The following is a 24,464-nucleotide window of genomic DNA, read 5'->3' as shown; positions in this document are numbered from 1 at the left end:
GAGTAGCTTTTGTTTGGGGCTCAGGGTGATCCGTTGGCTGAGTCGGCCTTTTTCCTACTCCAATACCACCAAATGTGCCAACACAGCAGAGATTAGCTCAGCTCACCAATGTGAGGGAAATTCCTCGGGCATGCTGGCTGAAGGGGCTCAATTGACTAGGAGGCCTAAGTCGCAAGCTGCTGACCAGGCGCCTGTAGGCCAGCTCTCCAAGTGCTGAGAGGGCAGACCAGGCCTCACTGTTCAGAAGAATTTATTATCAGTGTCCCAGAGCTGCTACCACTCTGCCTGATTCAGGTGTGAAAACAGCTGTAAACATGATCAGGGCACGGAGCCTGAGTAGGTGTGGCCTAGTCCATAGTGGCCAGGCTGGCAGGTATACCCCTTCTGGGCTGCTGTGGCATCACTGGACACTGCCATTCTGCAACATTTGCAGATACTCCTTGTACAGTTTCTCCTGGGCTTCAAAGAGCTTCTTGAGCTTCTTGGTCTGGCCCTTGCTCAGCTCTTTGCCTTCAGTGTCGTGGGTAGGCAGACCCTGCAAGGATCACACAGATGCCATCAGTTCCCTCTGCCCTTCAGTCCTCATCCCTGCTGACTCAGGGTCAGCATCCATACCCTTATCTAGTGTTTTTGAGATGGGGGACAGATCTCAAGATAGAGGCTGGCTGTGCAGTGGTGGCACATGCCTTTAATCCTGCCACTTAGGAGATAGAGGTAGGCAGATCTCTGAGTTCAAGGACAGAGTGAGTTCCAGGATAGCTAGGGCTACACAGAGAAACCCTGTCTCAAAAACCAAAATAAAACAAAAAGATAGGGCTGGCTTCAAGCTTGAGCTGCTCCTGCTTCGATCTCAGAGTGCTGGGGTCACAGGTGTGAGTCTACACTTCTGTGGTTGTCTGGTCACTCACTATCCCTAGTCCAGTGATACGGCAGTGGAGCTCTAGCAGCTGAGAACAGAGAAAAGTCTGGAGCACTCTTCTTAGAGGGAGAAGCAGAGTCCCACTAGGGCCTATAACTTCTCAGCTCAGAGGTGACCAGGCAGATGCAGTTGGGAGGATCCCTGAACAATCTACAGATTCCTTTTTCTGTCACCTTAACTGGGCCTGGGGTCAGAGCTTACAGTGCTAGGGGCCAGAGCTCACCACAGAACTGGCAGAGACAGCCTAGCTTAGCCTTTGCCCCAACAGGAGTTGGATGATTCCAGCTGTCCTTATAGGAGATCCACTCCAAACAGGAGACCCCCAGTGGCTCAAGGCCAAAAGTCCTTAGACTCCAGTTTGGAACATGTGGGCTACCAAAGTCTGAAGAGCAAGGGGTTGTCTTACATTCTCATCAAACTTTGAATACTTGTTGATTTCTGACAGGAACATCTCACTGGGTGGTGTCTTCATCTTGGCCAGCTTTGCTGCCTGGAACACACAACACACATAGACAAAATATATGTCACAGCCAGAGTAGCACACAGACCAGCCACCAACCATGCTCCCCACTCTACCTCCTCTACCACATGGCTTCCATGCCCTTAAACTCAACATAAACCCAGCAGAAAAACTGGGATGGAAACCAAAAGCAGGGAGCGAAAGACCACCTAAGCATCTACTCCAGAGCCCGGGGGGGGGGGGGGGGGGAGGGGGGACTGCTGAAATCCTCAGGTGGCAGGACTGTGGAGCTGGGGGTCCACTAAGGGTAAACTGTCCATTGCTGATGCCAGGACACCATCTGAGGTGTACAGGCAGAGGCCAGCTCCCTTTGAGAGGCTCCAAAAGGTGCCTGGTCTAAGCCCAAAGAAGACACAGAGAACTGTGCAGTAGGGTTCAAAGTGTGATTTTTGCCCAGGAGACCCTGCACTCTAAATAAACAAGTAAAATAGTTACTTCTTGCTCCTGTTTCTTCCTGGCCGCCTCTTCTTTCTTTCTCCTCTTCTCTTCTTCAGCCTAGGGAAGCAGCACACTCAGTATTCCTGAGCCACCCTGCTGTTCTTTCAGGCCCTACTCATCCCAGGGTGCTTAACCATGGCCCTGAATGTTAGCTATCAGTGTTGCTCTTTTCTCAGAGGTCCCCAGGGGAAAGCTGCCCTGAGCCTACTCTCCAAGCTGGTGTCCACCCAAGACAGTGCCTGCCTGTGCCTGGCCCATGAGCACAATGACTCCAAGGTGCCCATTCCCCATTCACTGCATCCAGAGTTATGATAGTGAGCAGAGAGATGGTGATAGTGAGTTTAAAAAAAAAAAAAAAAGAACAACAACAACAAGAAAAACCCAAACAATGACAACAACAACAAAAAACAGTGTCTTGCTGTATAGTTAAGGTTAGTCTGCAACTCATAGTAATTCCCCTGGCTCAGCCTCTTGGTTATAGACATGCATCACTACACTTGCTATGACAATACACTTCTGTTCTTTTTCCTATTTTGACACCCAAGTCCTTACATGCAGGGATGCTCCCCATCGCTGAGAGTGGGGACAAGGAAAGAAACACTTAAGAGGATACACTGACAAAATGGTAGGGGAAATGCAGCACCCAGGGCACCTGGCATCAGGTGGGAGCCAGGTGGCCCACACATGCTTCCTAAGTGATGAATTTCACTTTAACTGAGGGATCCACTTGTTCCAGGCAGTACTGACCTTCCTGTCATGGCTCCCACTGAGGGCAACAGCCATGACTCTGCTATTCCATAGCTGTGGGCCTTAACAAGGTGACAAAAGAACTCCAGCAAGCTGAGGCCTAGCTGGCACCTCACTGAACACACCAAGTTCATGCAGGCCATGATCTAGAGATGTGTAGCTTCATGCCCTGGAGCTAATCAAGGCCAAGTGGGCACTCAAATTAATCAAGAAGAGGATGGGGTCCTGTAGAGTTAACTCATTGCTCTTACAAAGGAACAGAGTTTTTTCCTAGCACCCCTGTTCAGGTAGGCCACAACAACCTGTAACTCCAGCTCCATGAGGGCCTGGTATCTTCTTCTGGCTTCCATGGGTTCCCACACATATGTGGCACACACTCGCACACACGTAGACATAAATAAGAATACAAATCTTGCTGGGCAGTGGTGGCACACGCCTTTAATCCCAGCACTTGGGAGGCAGAGGCAGGTGGGATTTCTGAGTTCGAGGCCAGCCTGGTCTACAGAGTGAGTTCCAGGACAGCTAGGACTACACAGAGAAATCCTGTCTCAAAAAGCCAAAAACCAAAAAAAAAAAAAAAAAAAAAAAGAATACAAATCTTTCAAAAGGGATGGAGGCTGGAAGATGGCTCAGTACTGAACAGCACCTGCTGTGCTTCCAGAGGACCCATGTAGGATTCCTAGCACCCTTGTTAGGACCCAGTGCCCACTTCTGGTCTCTACAGGTGCCTGTACTCCTGTGACATACACTCATATATATGCATACACATAAATAAAAATGTTAAGAGGTTGGGATGTAAAACCAAGAGAAACCAGGAAGGGCTGAGCAACACCAGCAGCCATGAGAAAACTGCACCAAGGGCTATGCTACCATCCTGCCTACTGCTAACCCCCCAACAAATATTAACACTAAGATAGATAAAACATTTAAAAAGTAAAAAAAAAAAAACAAAAAACCCAACACTTGAAAGGGGACGGTGGGGGCTGGAGAGATGGCTCAGTGGTTAAGAGCACTGACTGCTCTTCCAGAGGTCCTGAGTTTAATTCCCAGCAACCACATGGTGGCTCATAACCATCTGTAATAGGATCCGATGCCCTCTTCTGGTGTGTTAGAAGATAGCTATAGTGTACTCATATACATAAAATAAATAAATATTTAAAAAAAAAAAGGGGGGGATGGTGGTGCACCCCTGTAATGCTAGCACTTGGGAGGTAACAGCAGTAGGATCAAGAGTTCAATTAGCTAAATCCTGAGCTTGGGATACAGGAGACCCCATTTCAACAAGACACAACAGAATAAATGGCTAACTCCACTACACTCCCTTTGTATTTTGTGAAGACAAGGTCACACTATATACCCTTGGCTAGCCTGGAATGAACTACGTAAACCCAGCTGGTCTCAAACTCAGAGAGATACACTTTGTCTGCATCCTGAGTGTTGAGATTAAAAGAATGTATCACACCCAGCCAAAGGGTCTCTTTTCTGAATTAGTTACCTACCTGGTTAGGTTATCTTTATGATTTTTGGGGGGATGTGGTTTCAAGATAGGGTTTCTCTGTGTGGCCAGGAATGTGTTCTGTAGACCAGGCTGGTCTCATAGAAATCCACCTGTCTCTGCCTCCCAAGTGCTGGTATTAAAGGCACGTGCCACAACTCTCCAATCCAAACATCTATTCTTAAAACAACATAAAAATCCAACAGTGTTTTCATTTTTTAGCAAGCTCAAGCTCCATCATGTTGACTTACCCTTTTCTTTTCTTCCTTCTCTTTCAGTAGGGTGTCTCTGTCCACCAACTTCACCACTGTTGGCAGTCCTGAAAGCAGACAGTCGGTGAGACCCAGGGACTATGGGCTGGCTAGCCTGCCTGCCTGCTGCTCAGGCTGTAACCCTGAGTGTGTTAGCTGAGGCTCCAATAGCACTCCCACACAGGGATCCAGAACACTGCCTTTTGGCTCACACAGACAAAAATCATCACCAGGAAAAGTAAACCAGTAAAAAGATAACAAAACTGGGCTGGGCTGCAGTTCAGGGGTAGAATGCTTTCTTGTGCTTTGAGACCCCGAGAGTCCATCCCAGCACTACAAAAACACAAAACCTGGTAAAATAGAAAGGCCTTGTCTGTCTGGAATTATCAAATGCCCGTCATTTTAGCAGGTGTGGTGGCTTACACCTACAATCCCAGTACTTGGGAGGCTAGGCAGGAGAACTGCCATGTGTTCACACCTAGCCTGGGCTACCTAATAAAAATGCTGTCTCAAAAGACAGTATTAAAAATAGTGCACTGTCCATTTTCTTTTTCCTTATTAAGAAGAAAGATACTTTTGGTGTGCTAAGCAAACCTCTGGAAGGAAATGAGCAGCATGCTCAAGTCAGTTACCTTCAGACAGGCACAGGAGGCCTTGGATGAGCTCTTTGTTCCTACCCTGTGCAACTCCTTGACTACTAAAGAGTTGGATTTTTTTTTCCTGTGTAGCAAAAGGCTCCACAAAGTCAGAAAGCTTGCAGTGAGACTGGGGTACACACAGCGTATCTCCCCAAGAGTGTGAGGAAAGGCAGGTCTGCTGCAAGTAGAAAAGAACAGCTGCCAGGTAGCAGCTCAAGGAATCACCCACCTTCATGGTCTTCAAACCTCACCCCAAGCTCAGGCAAGATGTCATCCCGGAGGGCATCACTGAGCTGCAGAACCTCAAGGACTGTGAGCAAGAAAGAACAACTCCTTTAGACTGTAGAGAAGGTCTAGGCCCCGAACCGGTGCTTCCTATAGTGCTGGTGAGTAGGTGCTGGCTGCTGGATTAGGAAGGAAGCCAGGGAAGCCAGGAGGCTACCCATGCCACCACAGCCACAGAAGTCCAAGGCAGAGCACAGGCTCACAGCCACCCTTATGGCAAGCCCATAGGGTCCAATATTGGCTGTTCTAGCACTGCAGACCAGTGCTGGGAGCCACGATCTGTCTTGTAACATTCGTGGACTGTTCCTAGAGACACTGAGCAGGAAGAAATCAGGCTGTCCAGAGTGTGGTACTGCCAAACTTTATCACACAATGACAAGGCTCCACAATATCCAAAGCTATGGTCATTGCCAACCTGGCTCAGTACTGAGGCCATGTCCCCTTCATGTATGTCTCCAGACCAATGCTATACTTACTCAGGGACTCTATCTGAGTCATATTGATGTCCTCAAGGACTCCTCCCTTCCCTAACATTGTCACTTCACACACTTGCCACAGGCCCAGCTCAGCAGTCTTGTTCATATGTCTGAGAGCTAAGAGCTCCTTGGCTGCTAGCAAGTTGCTCAACCCCCAACAAGCTCTGAATGCCCTGCCAAGTCAGAATGTAGTTGAGGTGAAGGATCTCTGGGGTTTGGACTGGGTCTGGTGGCTAAAATGGCCCTCCAGTTGCTGCCTATCTCACTTGGAGGTGTCAGTCTAGTCTGACCACCAGGTGCAGATATGGAAGGGCCACAGACAGGGAAAAACCTGCACACAACCTCAGAGATGACATTGGATCTGGCTTAACAGGGCACTAAATTAGCCTGGTCAGACCTGGCCTAGTCACCACAAGAAGTGGCTGCCCCAAGGCTGAGCAAGAACACACAGGAGAGCAGGAGACAGAGGTGCTGAGCTGAACCAACAGAGCAGGTAGGAATCAGAGGACCATGGGTGTGGTCAGTCTCCGAAGGCTTGCACATTCCTAACCTCTGAGTCGGTTTCTCTGTTGGTGCTGGTACTAAAATGACCAGCTGCATCCTCCTTCTCTGTGGAGGATGAAGGGATAGATACTGGAAAGCTAGGCCAGCACCATGGTCCACATCAGATACAACACAAATTCTCTACTGCTCAGGCTGAAACTCCAATTCCCCTTGCACTGGGAATCAAGAGTCCTAAAGGCTTTAATCATAGATGGCTTTTTGTTTGGTTTTTTATTCTAGATTTTTTTTTTCTGGACACAAAAGCTTTGTTTTTTGTTTTTTTTTCTGAAGGCATCAGGCTAGCCCCTCTATGGCCACAACCTCATAACACAAAGAGCATAGAGCAGGTGTTTTCAGGATCTCCATAAGAGGGAAACTCTGCTTAGAAATATGAACATCTGCAGTCTGTGGGTTCCCTTCCAAATTGGCCTTAGCTAGTCTCCATCACTACCACCTAAATAAGTAAAAATTTAAAATGCCAGGCTGGAGCCAGAGAGACAGTTCTTACTCTGAAGACAGAGAGAAGAGCTCAGTGGGTAAAAACACTTGCTACACAAGCATAAGGACCCATAACATAGTCAAATTCCAGAACCCATAGAAAAAGCAAGGTGTGCTGCTGTGAGCTACAATCCCAGCTTTGGAGAGATGGAAACAGGTGGCTCCCTAGTGGCTGGCCAGTTGGCCATGTTGAGTCAATGAATCCCAGGTCCCAGTGAGAGAATCTGCCTCATAAGGTAGATGGATCCTGAGGAACAAATTTGACCTCTGGCCTCCACACACATGTATGAAAAGGCACGCACACATTTTATTTAACTGGGAGAGGAGGTGAGAGAGGTAGAACCAGAGAGAGATAGAGATAGAGAATAATCCAGAAAGTAGAGGAGATAGGAAACCCACATCCTCACTCCCATGGGCAAGCCCAGAAAACCTGAAATTTGTTTCCAGTGAGTGCTTGGCTACTGTCCTTAGCAGCACCATTCACAACTACTATCAAAGGAGGAGTGAAAAGAAAGCAAGTTCTAAAACAGGAGCCAGAAATCCACTGAGCCTTGAGAAGGAACAAAACAAATGTAGGCTACTATATGGACAGACCTCAAAGATGCTATGTTCCATGAAAGGCCAGAATAGGGCAGTCTGCAGCTGCAGGAGAAGCACTGTGTGACAATGAGGGCCAGTGGAGAGGTAGGAAGTGGCACTATCCAAGGAGTCCTGCACCAAATGCTGATCTTAAGATTACTTTTTTTAAAAGAATAATTTTTATGTATATGAGTACACTATAACTGTCTTCAGACACAATAGAAGAGGGCATCGGATCCCATTAGTGATGGTTGTGAGCCACCATGTGGTTGCTGGGAATTGGATTCAGGACATCTGAAAGAGCAGTCAGAGCCCCTAACCTCTGAGCCATCTCTCTGGCCCTTAAGTTTACTTTTGTTGCAACTATCCACTTCAATAAATTATATGCCTGCCTGAGCCTAGTCTTCTACTGGGAGAGGCCTGGTACTGTCACCTACATGACTCACAGGGGACATAGCCTAGGCTACTGGGGTCCCCAGTGCCATGGAAGTTTAGGTCTGAAACTAGCTGCTGGGTCTGGGACCAGGATGGAAGCCTACTAGAGGATTGGGCAGGAGAGGCTCTTCTGAATCAGAGGCCACCATTGTCGTGGCCAGTAGTATTCCTGCTGAGAAGCAAGCCATGTTGTAATCAGTGTGGCACCTAGTAAGGCAAAGAAACCTTCCCTGAACAAGGTTCCAAGACAGAGTGCCTCCTGGGGATACCTGTGCTAGCAGCAGGGGATTCCCTAGAACCACCTGGCACAAATCGTGGTGTCTTTCTCCACACCCTAAGTAATCCTCTATCTCAAACCATACACCTCCTAGCTTTGGAGGACGAGGAACTGGTGTGCATAGGCAGCCTGGCACCACACTGCACAAGGCAGAGCACTAACGTGACTCTAGCTCTGGCCTCAGGAGGAGCTTCTTCAAGCACCCTGAGACTTCAGCAGGACAAGCTACTCTCCAGTGTCTCAAGTCTAAGTAACCAGGAACAGAAAGGAGATACAGTGAAATCCAAAGGGCATGCTGACTGTGCATTGGGCCCTCCTCTATCCTGCCTCTATCAGAACAAGAGCTATGCAGATACCTGGCCCTCTGCCTAAGGAAGGTTCTGCCTGAGATGTTCTAAGTCAAAAGGAACTCTGACCCAATACAATGCTGCCCTGAGAGTCCTGTGGAACAGAGGAGGTTCAATTTGGCATGGGGCTTATACGCCTACATTCCATGGACAGCCATCACAGGTAACCCAGCAGGTGGCGAGCAGCAAGGCTGGGGTACCCAGCATGGGGTCTTACCTTTTTTCTCTCGGGCAATCTGTCGCACACCCTCTCTGAATTCCGATAACACCTGGAGGTAGGGCATGACTGTAGACTCCAGCTGTTGGAAAGAACGGATTTGAGTTACAAGAGCCATTGCTGTTTTGTAACTGAATACCTAACAGTTCAGTGGATATGCCACAGGATACATGCTGCTGAACCCTGTGTCCTGAAGCCTACAAGTCCTCCTCATGCCAAGTGGTATGAGAACAGCATGTGCTGGAGTGCAGACAGACCCTATCTCCACACTTCTTGGACAGCTTGAAACAGCTAGCCATAATACTGCCAACCTTAGCTCCAAGTACCTAATAAAGGTGATGTGGGTCAGAAAGCAAAAGGTACTTTTGAGTTTCTAGTAGTATACACTTCAGCAGACACTACTCTGTCCATTGCTGACATGATGTGTTTTCCTCAGAACAGACACAGTTGTCAGAAATTTGTCCATACTATTTCCAATGGGCTGTCAGGATGCACTGACCACTTGTGGTCACATGTGGGCCTGCTGAGTCATCTTATAACTTACATTCACAGTAATAGCTGAACAAAGGGTCACTACCTACATTGACAGTAAGGATAAAGCCAGGGGACCCAAAACCACACTGGGCCAGACCCAAACGGGAGTCTGAATCTAGAACTATCTTACAGTGTATTTCTCTATCTCTGGGACCAAAAAGGTCTGGGACTTCTGAGCAGGCTCTCCTTATGTCTCAATTACACAGTAGCTGGAGAGCCAAGAAAAGGAAGTGGGAGAAGCATTGGTTGAAAGGCTAGAGAGTACTGAAGTCTGAGCTAACTAGGTCTGTCCCTCCTCCAGACAGACTGAGGGAACACTGTCTCAAAGCAGCAGAGGCTCTGGACTTTCAGAGTGAACTTATTTTCAACCCCTTTGGACAACTTAAATAGGCTGGTCACCATACAGCCAACCTTGGCCTTCAGTACTCAAGGAGGCTCCTTGGTAGAATGCAGAATCTGTCTCCAAGAGTCCTGGGGCTGGAATCCTGCTGCCTGGCTTCTACCTGGGCACAAGAGGTTAAGCTCAGGTCTGCCTCTGGCTCACACAGGACCTTTAAACTTGGAAGTCATCACCTGAACTTTATAATGGGAGCTGTGGGATAGAGGATACTTGGCCTCACAGGCTTACCATGTTCATTTGTGGCTGCTTCTTCCTACAAGCCAACTTCAAGGGGCTCAAGAGCCCATCTGGGGATGCAGGATGTGATATATCTTAAGATGCCTCCCCAAGACCACAACACTGCTGAAGACTAAAAGCTACCTTTAAGTTCAAAGGCAGAATGACCTTCACCTACTAGTTATGTTGTGGGCTTTTTTTTTTTTAAAGAAAAGAGGGAGGGCTGGAGAGATGGCTCAACACTTGGTGGCTTTGTAGAGGATCCAAATTCAGTTCCTAGCATCTATATCAGGTGACTCCAGCTCCAGGGAATCTGATACCTTCTTCTGAAAGCACCTGCATTGATTGCAAATACCCCTCCCCCCAGATACACACAATTAAAAATAAAACGTTAAAAAAGAAAGAAAACAAGAAAGCTGGCAGTGTTTTGTTAAGAGGACAGAGGAGCCTTGTATGGATTTTTAAAAAGCCCCAGCAATGATTCCTATCTGGCAAAGTCTAGAAGCCACCACACCAACGGTTGGCGCTGACAATTTCTTCCTTCACTGACCTGAGCTGGCTCAGATTTGACAGCCTGGTGTGGAGGAGGGGCCTCTAGGGTTGCTCATCAGTAGGAAGCAGCCCTGAGACAGCTTTGCCTTTCCATTTGTATTGAGCTACTGTTTTCATTAGCATAGCAGATGCTCCATCTAAATATTTATATACACTTTCTTAGTTTCATAATTAAAGAGTGCTCTCCACAGGAGAAAGGTGGAGGGGAATCTTAAACGAGCTGCCCTTATGTAGCATAGGAACATAACTGTCATGTGTGTCCATCAGCCCACTAGACCTACAAGTACTGAAGCCAGCTGTGGACCAGAGGTCTGTTCTAACTGGGCTTCTTTGCATGCTTAGACTGGCATACAGATACTCCTTGGGACCGATACTTTCCATTTTCTTGGCACTGGCTGCTAGAACAGGGGCTGGACATGTCCTGACACGAGGTTCTGGCCAGCTCTGTGGGGCAAAGACAAATAGTGAGAGTTCCCCCAGGATAGCACTGTGGTATGTGAACATATGACCGTTAGGAAAAAGTCCACTGATTAGAGTGTCCACACTCCATATTCTCAATGTGATGGTTTGAATAGGAATCGCTCCCATAAGCTCATTCATGTGTTTGAATGCTTGACCCATAGAGAGGGGAACTATTAGGAGATATGGCCTTGTTGGATGAAGGAAATGTGTCACCATGAGGGAAGGCTTCAAGGTCTCCTATGCTTAAGCTATGCCCAGTGTGGCTCATGGTCCCTTTTGCTGCCTGTGGATCAAGATGTAGTACTTTCAGCTCCTTCTCCAGCACCACATCTGCCTGCACGCAGCCATGCTTTCCTGTCATGATCATAATGGACAAACCTCTGAAACTGTAAGCCAGCCACAAATTAAGTATTTGCTTTTATACGAGTTGCTGTGGTCATGTTGTCTCTTCACAGCAATAGAAACCCTAACTAAGACACTCAGGTTGAAGTATTTGGAGGAAAAACAAATTATGTGTTTGTATTGAACATGTACCATCATTCCCCAAACTCCACAATGTAACCATCTGCACAGCATTTATAATATGGGGATTATATACAACCTAGAGGTGACTTAAAACTTATAAAGGGACACTGAGGAGATAGCTGTTGATAAAGTGCTATTGGACAAGCATGAGGACCTCAGTTTGATCCCTAAGACTTACATAAAAAAGCCAGGGTGATAAGACATGCTTATGATCCCAGTGCTGGGGGTGCAGAGACAGGTGCATCCCTGGAGTGTGATATTTAGCCAGCCTAGCCTAATTAGAGAGTCCCAGGTCAAAGAGAGATCCCGTCTCAAAAAAGAAGGCAGGTGGCTTCTGAGGCTGATCTCTGATTTTTCTGCACACACAGAGAGACACACATGCATGCATGCACACAGGCAGGCATGCAGACAGAGAACTACTGTGAAAGGAACTACTTCAAGGCATAAAGATGGTGACAGCAGCTGACATGTGGAAATCCTTTCAGTGTGCTCTACTTACATTCAGGTTGGTTCCCGGCCCGCCAACTGGGAAACCCAGGGGGCTCTCCTCCTCTATGGCCCCAAAGATCTAAGGGAAGAAACAGATGGGACTCAAATGGTGTGTAGGATGCACAGGATACATACAGAGGTGAGGTGTCACACCCCTGGCCAGTAGCTCATGAACTGTCCTGACTTCTCTGGGGATAGGTAGCCAGGTGGGTGGTCCTGACTATCTGAGGAGAGGTGGGAAAGCAACATCAAGCCCTTTAACCGTATCGCAGGGTGCCTGAATCTATCCAGGGTGGACCTCCCTGGAGGCCCAGAACAAGGACAGGTGGGTGAGGCAGGGAAACTCCCACTAGCCTAGGAGGGAAGAGCTGGTGTAGGGCAGGTTGCTTGGAGCCAGAACTACTCTGCACAAGGTGTGCTCAGAGTCAAGGTCTTGTCACTCACTGGCTTTTGCTTTCAAACTCCAAGATGGGAGAAGAGCAGTGACCAACAGCTGTGACTATAGGTGGCTCTGAGGCTCTAAGCATATTTCAGGGAGGCCTCCGACCAGGATTACCATCCTGGTCAGCAAGTAGCAGCTTCCAAGTATCACTCAGAAGCTAAGTTCCCATCATGGACCTGTCGCCAGGCTCACCTTCAGCATGTGGGTGAGGTACATGGCAATGTTCTCCAGCAGAGCTCGGTTGGGCCTCCTCCTTTCAGCCTTCCTGGCTGCCATGTAGAGGTTACATTGACTGACCAAAGCCCGCATCTCTTCCATGACAGTACGGGTGTCAATGTTATCACACAGGGCTTCATGAACTGCGGCCTTCTTGTCATAGAAGCTGAGCAAGGAAGAAGAATGGAAGCAACGGTCAGGCCTGATGCTTCAGCACAGCTCTCTGGGGCCCAGCAACCAGAGCCACTGCCATTATTGTACTTCTGACATGTGACAGGGCCTGATCTCACCAACTACCCAGGACAGGCCATGATGGAGACACACACACACACACACACACACACACACCACACTCTCTCTCTCTCTCTGTCTCTGTCTCCCTCTCTCTCTCACACACACACACTCACACACATTCTCTCTCTCACACACACACTCACACACATTCTCTCTCTCACACACACACATACACACTCTCTCTCTTTCTCTCTCTCTCTCTCACACACACACACACATTCTCTCCTCTCTCTCTCTCTCTCACACACACACACACACACAAACTCTCTCTCACACACACACATACACACACACACACTCACACACATTCTCTTTCTCACACACACACAGACACTCTCACACACACTCTCTCTCACACACACACACAAACTCTCTCTCACACGCACTCACTCTCTCTCTCTCTCTCTCACACACACACACACACTCTCTCTCTCTCTCTCACACACACACACACACACACACTCACACACACGCACTCACAGACCCAGAGGAAAAGGCTCCACCTTACTTCTTATTGAGCTCCACTTCTTCAGCTTCCCACTTTTCAAACTGGCCAGTGATGTCTACAGGGGCTCGGAGGATGTCTTTCACGTTTAAGAAAAACTCCTGAAGTTATGGAAGTCAGGTTAATGGCATTTGAACAAGCTTCTACCTAGAAAGACTTGTCATCCTACTGACATGATGTTACTTGAGGGGAGATCTGTCACCACAATGCAGAGTTCCAAAAGAACACTTATTCCTTGGGACAGAAATGTGACATACTCCCTGGGCAAGAAGCCTGAGAAGGCAGAATGAAATGTCCTGCATGTGAACATGGCCTTCACTTGCATCTATCAGTTTCAAGAAGTGGCACCAAGTGGCCATCACTGTGCCCTGGCTTACATCAGAAGACCCACACCACTCACAATGCCCCAGCCCCCAAACCTCTGGCAAGAACTGGGCACTCACGTTCATGAACTTTTCATACTGAAGCGCAGACTCCATAGTGTTGCTGGAATAGTCCAGTGTGTCTTTCCATGAGTGCATGAGGAATGCCAGCCGCAGCTGCCGTGCTGGGGAGCAGACACATGGCTGCCATTATTCCCGAGCAGCTGCTGGTACCCTTGCCATGGGTTTCTACAGCAGCTGTGCTCACCTGAGTGCTTCTTCAAGGCATCTTTAATGGTGATAAAATTTTTCAGTGACTTGGACATCTTGCAGCCTGCTATTGTCAAGTGGCCCGTGTGTAAGAAGTACCTGACCCAGCAGTCATTTTCAAAGTAGGCCTGAGCACAAAGAGACAGAAGGAAGGCTTAGGGGCTGTGGTGAGACCTTACCTGTCAAGAGGTGCTGGACACTTGAGGTAGGTGCCACCTCTCTTAAGTGGAGCCCCTGAGGCCTGAAGGGAATGTGCTGGTGACCTGCCAGCAGGGCACAACTCGCTTGAACCAAAGCCTGCCTGTTACTGAAGGTCAGGCTCTTATCATTGGGATTCAGACAAAATGAGCAGGGTTCAACCCTCCCTCAGCTCCTGGAATGGATGTCAAGTTCATCAGGCGGCTCTTCCTGAGGGGACTGCTGATGTCTCTCCAGTAGAGCAGGAAGGAGGACATCATGCTCCCTTTCTATCAAGGCGACCTGCCTTTACCTACCTCTGACTGTGCCAGCTCATTGTCATGGTGGGGGAAGCGGAGGTCAAACCCTCCACCATGAATGTCCATCGAGGCTCCCAGGAGTGTGCCTGCCATAGCAGAACACTCTATGTGCCATCCCGGACGACCCTAGAGAGACAGAAAGGGTCCTGCTGACTGTTCCAAACCTGCCCAGGCCTTTATTACTGAAGCAAATAACCTTTTATGCCTCAGAACTCAATGCATCGGCTCACAATCTTTACAGGAATAAACCAAGGGAAAATCTGTTTATATGGTTCAGTCAGTCTGTGTTGTGACTGAGCTGGAGCCTGGGAATTATTTCTAGGTCCCCAAGCACTTGACAAGTGGCAAATAGCCACATATACCCAAATCAGGGATGTCACATACTCATCTGGACCTCCAGTGCCAAGAACATCAACTTACATGCATAGAAACCCAGAGCAGAAGCTTCCAAGGCAGCCAATCTGACTGCACCCCACTAACAGATCAGGAAGCCGAGACCTGAGAAGAGAAGCTGCTCACCCAGAGGCCCAGCACCCATGGGCCCTGCAGCTCTTCACTGCTCCAGAACCAGGTTCTCGTCCCAGTAGCACTGCCCACCCTTTCCCAGTACCAACTCCACCAACAGAGCTGCCTTATGAAGGATTAAGGAAGCTAAGCTAGCAGCCTGTGACACTATCTCTTCTCACTGACCCTTCTCCCACCAGCGGTTCACTTACCTTTCCCCAGGGGCAAGGCCAGGATGGCTCTCCTGGCTTGGAGGCCTTCCACAAGGCGAAGTCATTGGGAGACCGTTTCTCACTAAGGCGGTCTGCTGAGATGCTCAGATCACCTGTGAATGGTTAAAGGCATTGGGCAGGGTAATTTAGTATCAGGTGCCTAAGGAGTGTCAGCACTTGAAGCCACTCTATGTGCCCATGGTCAACATTTCTTGTAATTAGTCAATTAATCCGTGACAGACCCGAGTACCGATCACTGCCTATCAGCAATTAAGTCTGACTCTGAGCCAGAGTCTCAGCTACTATGTTGGTTCTAGAGACACATTTGCCTCTTGAGCTGTGAACACCATGTCTGTATGAGGTCACTGCACTTTGGGCTGAAGCTAAGTGGATGTGTGGCTCACTGGGGCACAGCTCAGGGAACCTGGCCCATGCAGGTGGGAGCCCAGGGTCAAGAGTGCATTCAGCTGCCAGCATGCTGTTTCCCAGAGGTGCAAATGTGTGGCTGAGCTGCTGTGCACCCCTCTGTGGAAGCTGAGGTCACACTCCTCCTTAAATTCACAAAGCAGCAGGTAAAACAACTGAGAGAGATGAGGGTGCCTGCCAGGTGCCTTTCCTGCCAGCTTCCAAAGGCTCTCAGCGGTGGTGGAGGGAACCACTGGCCAGAGGCACTTGAACAAGCAGCACACAGGTACAGGATGACTAGGACCCACTGTCTCCAAGTACACAAAAGACCTGCAGATAGAGCTGCTGTGGAGACAGGGACCCCACACTAAGGATCAAGTCTATATTAGATGAATGGATAGAGTAAATGCCTTCCTTCTACCTCAGGCTCAGGCCCTGGACTACAAGAGTCTACCCAATCCTTACATCCATAGAGCCCTGCAGGAAGCCCTGGAAAAGGAAGAACACTTGCTATTCTAGGAAGCTAACTCGGAGGAGCCATCTTTGAGAAAATAAATGCTCAGGCTTGATGTCCCCCAGTTGTGGTGGGAGGGGGAGCACTGCAAGGGCATCCTGAAACAAGCTCCAGATGTGGGACACACACTGGATGCAGAATGTTTGGAGCAGGACTCCTGCTGTCACTTCCTACCCCAGAGACAATCATTTTACGTCTGGTGTGCTCATATGCAGAATGAAAAGAATCTTCTCATGAGAACTGCAGATACACACAGCACCCAGGAGAGACCTCAGCCTGGCTCCTGTTCCTTTCTGCGATCCCTCTGCCAGCAAGAAGCATCCAGAACCACAGCTATCAACATGCTCTTTCAGTTACCCTCTTTCAGCCAATCTAGGCTACCCCCAGGTTTCCGTGTTGTGTGTGTGTAGAGAGCCAGTTCCTAGCATGTAAAGTCATTCACTCACCTGCCTTTACTTTCACCCCTCTGAACTCTCCATGAACTGCTCTTTCTTTGCTAGTTTCCTGCCTAACTGGCCATTCATTTCCTTCCTCTGTGCTTAGTCCCAGCCACATGTACCTGGCGGTCAGTATTACACCCGCCTCTGTGCCTCCGTGGTCTCCCTTCCTCTGAGGGACGCAGGTAGCTTGCCACTCTTGCATCCCTGTAGTATGAAAGCCTTGCACACCTACACCTTGGTCAGACAATGAGAGAACTATTTGGGAGTAGCTCAGAACTTAATGCACCTGGCTTGTGGTCTGGGGGATTAAAGGGAAAGATTCCAGAAGCTAGAGAGATGGGTCAGTGGTTATGAGCACTGGCTACTCTTTGAGATGACCTGGGTTCACTTCCCAGCACCTACATGGGGGCTAAAAACGATCTGAAACCCCTACTTTCTGACCTTCTCGGGCTCTAGGCACACACATGGTGCACAGACATACATGCAAGCAAATACTATACACACTAAAACAAAAATGTCAAAGGGGAAAGGTGTTATTTGATTCCTTCAAGCACATCTAGCATATTCAAGACTTTGAGTCCACTGTTGACCAATGCCTACCCAACCTCTCTGATTCTGTAACGCATGCAAGTCTGGCTCTAGGCTACGTGTGAGCATGTAGCGTTGGAGCCCTCAGCTTTATTCCTGTGAAGTCACCTCTTTAACAGCACACATTTCACCTATCCACCACTGGGCCTAATATCAGTGATGAACTGGCTTAGTTTCTCTCTTGCCAAGGTTCCCATGTTATTTTGTTGAGCTTTTTATTTCTGATATTTCTTTAGAATAGAAGCCCAAAGCTGGTATTTTTATAAAGCCTACATTTTAATGGCTAGACTGACTTCTAGAAACAAGGGGGTTATCGGGAGATGTACCAGGCATGAAAGTAATTCCTCATTTTAGGGACAGTGTGCTTTCCCAACCTTGGATGTTGTAAGCCTTTCCTTAGCTTTACTGTGGGATTAAACACTTGGGAAAAGTGTTTTCTTGTGGTTCCTCCTGATCCAGGAAAACCCTGACACCTATGTTTAAAATACTTAGAACAAGATCACCAAACATACATCTCTGCACATACATCTAAGCAACACACTCTGTCACAGACTCTGGGGTCTCTGTGTCAGGTGCTCCATCAGAACAGGTTAGAGTCAGGCTCAGGCCCTCTCTGACAAGTGCCTGTTGAAGGCCCAGAAGCTCTGTGTCAGGACAGTGCAGTGCTGACTTCTCTGTTTCTTAAGCAATGCTGTCTTGAGAAGAAAACTCCTGGCATGCCTTTAGGGGAAACAGGTCTCCATGTGCCTGTGCAGTGAACATGGGCACCTACCATGACCAAGAGATGGAGACCTGGTGCAGGCTATGAGTGAGGAAGACAAGCTTAGCTATACTTCCACATGTGCTCCGTGGGCTCTTACCTTCCCCTTCCTGAAGTGCCTTCTGATCCCCAACGGCTTCAGGCACCAGCTTCCCATAGGAGTGCTTTTCACTAGCCGCAAACTTGGCTGTGTCAAAGTAGACAGACCCATTTGAAGCATAGCTGAAAACAAGAGGAAAGCAGTCTCAGCCACACACAGAGCACTGAATAGCATGAAGGGCTAGGAAGTGCCAAAGCCTGGGGCCACCAATCCTCTGCTCTCCGCAGCTCATCAGAAGCAAGTTTCATGGGCCGAGTAGGAGCAACAGGGATGCCCCCTGAGGCAGGGTACCCTATGTAGCTTGGTGTATGTAGCCACTCGATTACATCCCCACTTAACACCACAACAATGGCATAACCCCACATGGCACCTTCTCCACTCTGGCTGTTTTCTACTGTGTAATCCTGTCACGGCTCTCCATGTGTCTCTACTGTATTTCAGCACAGAGGAATGTCCTCTTGGGCTTAGCTTGCCACTTGGCTAGACCAGTGTCTCCTGCTGGCCTGCAGCCATTTGTCATGTGGGGTGAAATGGCACAGAGGCAGTGGCAGCAGATGCTGTGCATAGAGTCCTCTCTTCTGCAGCCAGCAAGCAGAGAAGAGACTTGAGACCAGGTCCAGTGGTGCAGTCAGCCGATGGGCTCCAGAGTCCCATCCATAACTCCCTGTTAAGACTCCTCTGAAAAGGCTAACTTGAGTGACGTGGGAAAGTTTGCAATTGTCAGACATGGTAAAGCAGAAGCCATGAGCTGGGTAATGTCTACAATAGAATCACAGCCAGGCAGTAGGACACACACTCTTTAAGTGTTTGAATGGTACCAATGTCTCAAGGGGCCCTGCAGTGTCCAAGCTTACTCTCATGGCCCTAACTGACCTATGGTCATCATGTCAAGCTTCCAAACAGATATTGGGCCAAGTCTTCCTGATAACACCTAGGGGAGGCCACTGGGCCACTTGGTAGACTTCTCATTGCTCACCTAGCATGACCCCCCCCCCCCATACTGGCTGGTTTAGCAGAAAAACAAACACACAGTGGACAGAAAAACCTGGTTCTTCCCTGTCAGCAGGAAGAGGAGGCTGAGGACAGCTGAGCACAGGTCTCTGGGCAGTCATGAAGACTGTAACAGAGCTTCCAAAGAATGGCTGGTGGCTAGTTTGTGGCTAGTTCTGCCTTTCCAGCCTGCTTCCCGACTCAATTAGCAAAGTGGCATTTTTCCCAGTTAAATGCTTGTGACAATGGCATACTATGTATGTATGAAGCAAGGGCTTCATCCGTAATGTAATGCAAGTTCTTGCAGGGCAGCTAGAGTGAAGAGGAGTTAGGTCAGGTGCGGGGCTAGGAGGTGAGATGGTGCGGCTCCCACACCCAGACTCTCTCCCCATGAAGCTGTGTGCCATGCCATGGAAGGAGAGGTGTGTCATGCTCACCCATAACCATTGTCCACAATCTTCTGGACGAAGTTCACAATTTCTGGCACATATTCACTGACACGGGTCAGGACATCAGGAGGGAGAACCTGTAGAGACAAGAGTCTCAGCACTTCTCCTGACCAGTGTGACAACTTCAGCCTCTGCTAAGCACACTCCTTGAAAAGCATACGACTGTTGGAACTGCTCACAAAGAAGTGTCATCCCTGCTACTTGGGAGACTGTGTTAGAAGGATCACAAGTTTAAGGTCTGCAGGGACGTTCCATAGAAACCCTGTTTTAAAATAAAAGGTGAGGGCCAAAAAAAAAAAAAAAGTTTCAGCAGGAAAAGAGACACAAGGTAGACAAGAGACCTGGTCCTTCCCTGCCTGGGGCCTGCAGGGGAGGTGGCTGACACCTGAGCATGATCTCTGCACAGTCATGAAGACCATGACAGACTCGTCCTGTCTTCGAGGAGTCCTCCATCCCAGCTGCTCATTATTTGTTTGTGTATCTTTTTCCCCTCTTTCCTTTTCTTTTCCTTGCTTCCTTCTTTTTTTTTTTTTCGGAGACAGGGTATTCAGAGATCTACATTGCCTCTGCCCTCCCAGACCTGGGATTAAAGGCTATTGATTTTTGAGGCAGTATCACACTAGACAGTTCAGACTGGCCATGAACTTGTGATCCTCCTGCCTCTGCCTCCTGAGTGCTAGCTTCTGCCCTGGGTTTCTGACTCCTTTTCAAGAAAGTCCTAAGTGCCAGGCATGGGAACAACACACATGAAAACACAAAAACAAGAAGAAGCATCTCCTCGATTCTCATTCAAGTTACTCAACCACTCACTGAGCTTGCAAAATGAAGATACTGTAGACCACAGGCTTTGTGGCTTTAACAGAATAAGAACTTGGAACACAGGGTTGGTCTAAGAAAGCAAGTACCAGGCAATACAAAACACTCACATTCAGGGCTTCCATGTCTTTGTGGAACTCTTCTTCCCAGAACTTGGGCAGTTTGGAGAAAATAGAGTTGTCAGTCACCTCACTGCCACCTGTAGAATCCAGCCAGTCAGAGAGCAAGTCCTTTGCTTCCTCCAGCAACACCTAAGAGAAAGGATACCCATACATGGGCTAGGTTTCACGCAAGCAAAACCAGCAAGATGCCAGGAGCCAATCAGTGCCCTGAGGTTACAAACAGCCTTGCAGAGCAGCATCATGAGTGGCCATCTCCTCTGTCAGTGTGAAACAAGTTCCAACGGTACTCTTGCTGGCTGAGAAAATGCCTGTCCTCGCCGTCCAGGATGAATGTTTTGAGCATGTTACCTTCAGCAGTACAGGGCTGAGAGGCCACACAGGCAGTCTGTACTCCATCACAGGAGCACAAAGCCAAGAGCAAGGGCTGAGGACAACATGCAGATGGCATGACCTAGCACAGCAAGGGCACCATGGAGGTCGGGCACACTGGCAGGAAAGGATGCAGGGAAGCTGACAGGCTGCACTGCTGTCAGTATTCCTGGAAGTAGCATGGCAGACCTCTCCAGGGCACTCACATTCTTCCCCACATGAAGGGGTATGGGATACAGAAAAGGCAAAAGGAAGCTGGGTGTGGTGGCTCATGCTTTTACTTGAAGCATTTAGGAGGCTGAGGCAGGAGCACTGCTATGAATTTGAGGCCAGTCCGGGCTATAAATAAGGAAGCCAGGTGTGGTGGCATGCCTTTAATCTTAGCACCTGGAAGGCAAAGGTAGAAGAAGCTGGAAGATTTCTGTGAGGCTGAGGCCTGCCTGGTCTACACAGTGAGTTCTAGGACAGCCCAGACTACATAGAGAGACCCTATCTCAAAAAAAAAAAAAAAAAAAAAAAAAAAAGTAGTGTAGAGATAAGTACTGAGTATCTACAAGTATCATGTTTAGAAAAATGTAACCTTTAGATGACAGGCAACAGCAAGCCACAAGATGATATAGAGATAGTCTAGGCAAGTGTGAACAGAGGAATAAACGAAACTTTGAGATATAGTCTACTAACCACTATACACTCCAGACAGGGCAGGGTAGCTCAGAGGAATGGTGACTGGGACTTGAAGTCACCTAAAATGGAATTTGACCAGAAGGGTGGAACAGAGCTGGGCCTTTGACAAAAATTCCAGAGGGAGGCAGGGAAGCAGTAGGAACCCAGGAGAATAACCCAGGAAGCCCAAGGACTTCTCAGAACTCAGGTGACAGCCTACAGGCTGGCAGCACATGCCTACCTGGTCATCTTATGAGACAGCAGGAAGCCACAAGAGAGTCTTTAGAAGGAGCTAGGCAGAAGAAACAGAAGATGATTTACAGGACAGCATCCTACCCTTAGCTATTGCTGACAATGGGAGCTGGCAGTCAGCAGGGCAGCCCAAGGGCTTGGAGAAAAGTGTACCCAAGCAGTACATCCTGCAAACCACCCCTGAGACCTCACTGGAATGGACACTGTTCTAAGCAGCCAACAGCTGGACTTCCCACTAAGAACTTTCAACAGTGCTTCTCAAAGCTGCCAAAGAGAGAAGACTCAGACTAGTCACACCCCATCCAGGTGTGACTAATAGGAACTGTCTTGTCCAGGGGAAAGCTGGCTCCATGGGCACCCCATCCCTAGGAAAAGTGGGTACCATCAAAATCTAGTCCATTCAAAGGTCATGTCACCAAAGCCATAGTAGCCTAAAGCCTATATTGTGAGTGTTCTTGGGAACTCTGGAAAAGTAGGCTACAGAGCCCAGCCAGCATCCACCAGCAGGGGTGGGGTTCTGTAGTCCTGCACATTTTTTTTAAAGGATTTTTATTCATGTGTATTCATATGTGTCTGCCATGTCAGTGTATGTATAAACAGGGGCTAAAAGAGGACATCAGATCCCCTGAAGCTAGAGTCACAGGTCATTTGAATCACTCGCTCTAACTACTGAGCTGTCTCTCCAGCCCAGAAACCTGTATGTAATGGCTACAGGTGACAGGACCAATGGATGTTCAGGAAATACAGGGCAGAAAATGGAAGTCATGAAAGTGAATCTGACCTCAGCAAGAAGAGACTGGAGTGAAAAGGGCAGAGGGCTGAGACACAGAACAGAAGCTTTAGAAACAAGAGACTACAACATGCAGCTGGAAGCTGTGAGGGAAGCTGTGTTCTGACCTCCTGGGGTTACCTGGAAAAGAGGGGGAGCATGTACTATATTTAGGCCATTCAGTTACAATGTGCAGCACTATTTCAGAAGTGACCACTCTGAAGTGCTGTTGGGTGATAACACCCACTGAGCACTGCTTCAAACTAGAGCTGGGAAAGGACAGGTGTGTACCACTGGACTACTTCCAGTGAAGGAGCCCATAAGGCAGTAACCAGAGGCCAAAAGGAATTAAGACACTGGGCCTCACACCTGCAGTACCAGCACATGGGAAACTAAGGAACGTGAAGAAAGGCTAGCCTGGGCTACACTGATTTTAAGGTAACCTGCCCGAGATCACTTAGCAAACAGGAAGCAGGAGGCTGGATTTCAACAGTTGCTCCAGAAACTGGCCACTGAGGGATAGAGAAGTAGGCTGGCCCTCAAGTCCATGCTGACCATCCAGTGAAGGGGCCAGTGGGCTTGAGTATATCTAGGGACTAAGTTGTCTTCAACATGACAGGAGATGAAATACCTCAGAAAAAAAACTAACCTTAAACTTGAAACTCCTAATCAGATGGCCTCCAAATCTATAAATTCGGAAGAGAAAAAGACTGGGTTTTTGTTCCAATGCCAGCAGTGAGGACACGCACGGAGGGTAGAAGATGCTGTGCCACTCACACAGCAGGAGTGAAGCAGAAACCAAAGCATAGGCTCTTCTTAGCTCTAAGGGAATGTAAGGACCTGACAGCAGCCGGGAGAGCAGAGTTCAGGAGAGGATGCAGGAGCTGACAGCTCATGGAGCCAGTGTGGGCATCAAAGCCAGCAATGTAACAGACAACAAAAGAGCCTGGATGGACTCGCCAGGGTCAACTCTCTGAGGGCCAGTCACCATGCTTTACCAGGTTCTCACGGTTGACACATGTGGGACAGGAGAAGGGGCCTTTCTGAAGTACAGAAAGAAGGCCTGCCTGTCCAACTGCCCTGGGCTTCATGTTCCCCAGAAGCTGCAGACTCAATGCTGATACTGTGTGAGGCGGTGAGGCTAATAGGTGTTTAGGTTACTACCCTTCAATGAACGGATTAGTGTGCACTGTGTAAGAGCCATCTGACAGTGGGTGATGGAGAATCCCTTGATCCTTAACTTCCTAGCCTCAGAAACTATAAGAAATAGATCTCTATAATTTTTAGTTTACCAAGACTCAAATGTTCTGGTATAGTCACACTCTGTGACCTATGACACTGATTTAAGGAAAGCTATTTAACCAATGAGGAACCTGCCAGAGCTTCATCAGAGCAGAGAATACCTGGAGAAGGGAATGGTCAACCCTGGCCAGCTCCAATCACCTCGTTCCAGATAAGCAGGGAAACTGAGGACCGCTTGTGAGGGTCACAGTATAGGCAGAGATGTCAGAAGCTATCACAGAAGAGGCCCAGGGTTGCCTCTCAGTGTTGACAGGCTGTGAAGGGAGGAGGTGGAGCCTAGCAGAAGTCAGGCCACTAGGGTGGGCCCTTCCCATCTCTGCTTTCCAACAGCCACAAAATGAGCAGCAGACTCCATCCCACTTTCCTGTCATGCTCTGCAGTCTCACCCCAGGCCGAAGCATCAGGGCTGACAAAGACCCCAACCCCCCTGAAGCTGACCGAATAGGACACTTCTCCTTGTAAGTTGGCTGCCTCAGGAATTTGTCATAGTAACACAAAACTAATCCATAAAACAACTAACCTTGAGAGAGAAAGAGAGAGAGAGAGAGAGAGAGAGAGAGAGAGAGAGAGAGAGAGAGAGAGAGGGCGTTCTCGAGCATGAGGGGAGGGGAAAGGAAGGGAGGGAAGGGAAGGGGAGAGGAAGGGAGGGGAGGGAAGGAAAGAAGAGAAAGAAATCTACTCAGTGTGAGCTGGTGAGAGGGCTCAGCACATAAGGACACTTGCTACCAAGGTTGATGACTGATCAATCACTGGGACCCACATGGTAGAATGAGAGAAGCA

General features: G+C 48.6%; 1 protein-coding gene across 2 annotated transcripts in view; it reads right to left on the bottom strand.

Annotated features, from left to right (window-relative positions):
* Positions 1–233: 233 nt before the first annotated feature.
* Cars (cysteinyl-tRNA synthetase) overlaps positions 234–24,464 on the bottom strand; it is a 46,255-nt gene continuing 22,024 nt past the window's right edge. For both annotated transcript variants that reach the window (XM_028770958.1, XM_028770959.1), the window contains 16 exons: positions 20,318–20,458; positions 19,380–19,468; positions 17,953–18,074; positions 15,146–15,258; positions 14,427–14,555; positions 13,931–14,060; positions 13,744–13,847; positions 13,304–13,401; positions 12,478–12,667; positions 11,854–11,922; positions 8,666–8,747; positions 5,238–5,318; positions 4,371–4,438; positions 1,875–1,934; positions 1,326–1,409; positions 234–535 (listed from right to left, as the gene is read on the bottom strand). In XM_028770958.1, the coding sequence (XP_028626791.1) occupies positions 401–535; positions 1,326–1,409; positions 1,875–1,934; positions 4,371–4,438; positions 5,238–5,318; positions 8,666–8,747; positions 11,854–11,922; positions 12,478–12,667; positions 13,304–13,401; positions 13,744–13,847; positions 13,931–14,060; positions 14,427–14,555; positions 15,146–15,258; positions 17,953–18,074; positions 19,380–19,468; positions 20,318–20,458 (1,695 nt within the window). In that variant the 3' untranslated portion in view covers positions 234–400. The remainder of the gene's footprint in view (positions 536–1,325; positions 1,410–1,874; positions 1,935–4,370; positions 4,439–5,237; positions 5,319–8,665; positions 8,748–11,853; positions 11,923–12,477; positions 12,668–13,303; positions 13,402–13,743; positions 13,848–13,930; positions 14,061–14,426; positions 14,556–15,145; positions 15,259–17,952; positions 18,075–19,379; positions 19,469–20,317; positions 20,459–24,464) is intronic.

Source organism: Grammomys surdaster, unplaced genomic scaffold (genome assembly GCF_004785775.1).
Source record: "Grammomys surdaster isolate TR1022 unplaced genomic scaffold, NIH_TR_1.0 205, whole genome shotgun sequence".
Classification (NCBI taxonomy): Eukaryota; Metazoa; Chordata; class Mammalia; order Rodentia; family Muridae; genus Grammomys; species Grammomys surdaster.
This window is presented reverse-complemented; position numbering and strand designations above follow the sequence as displayed.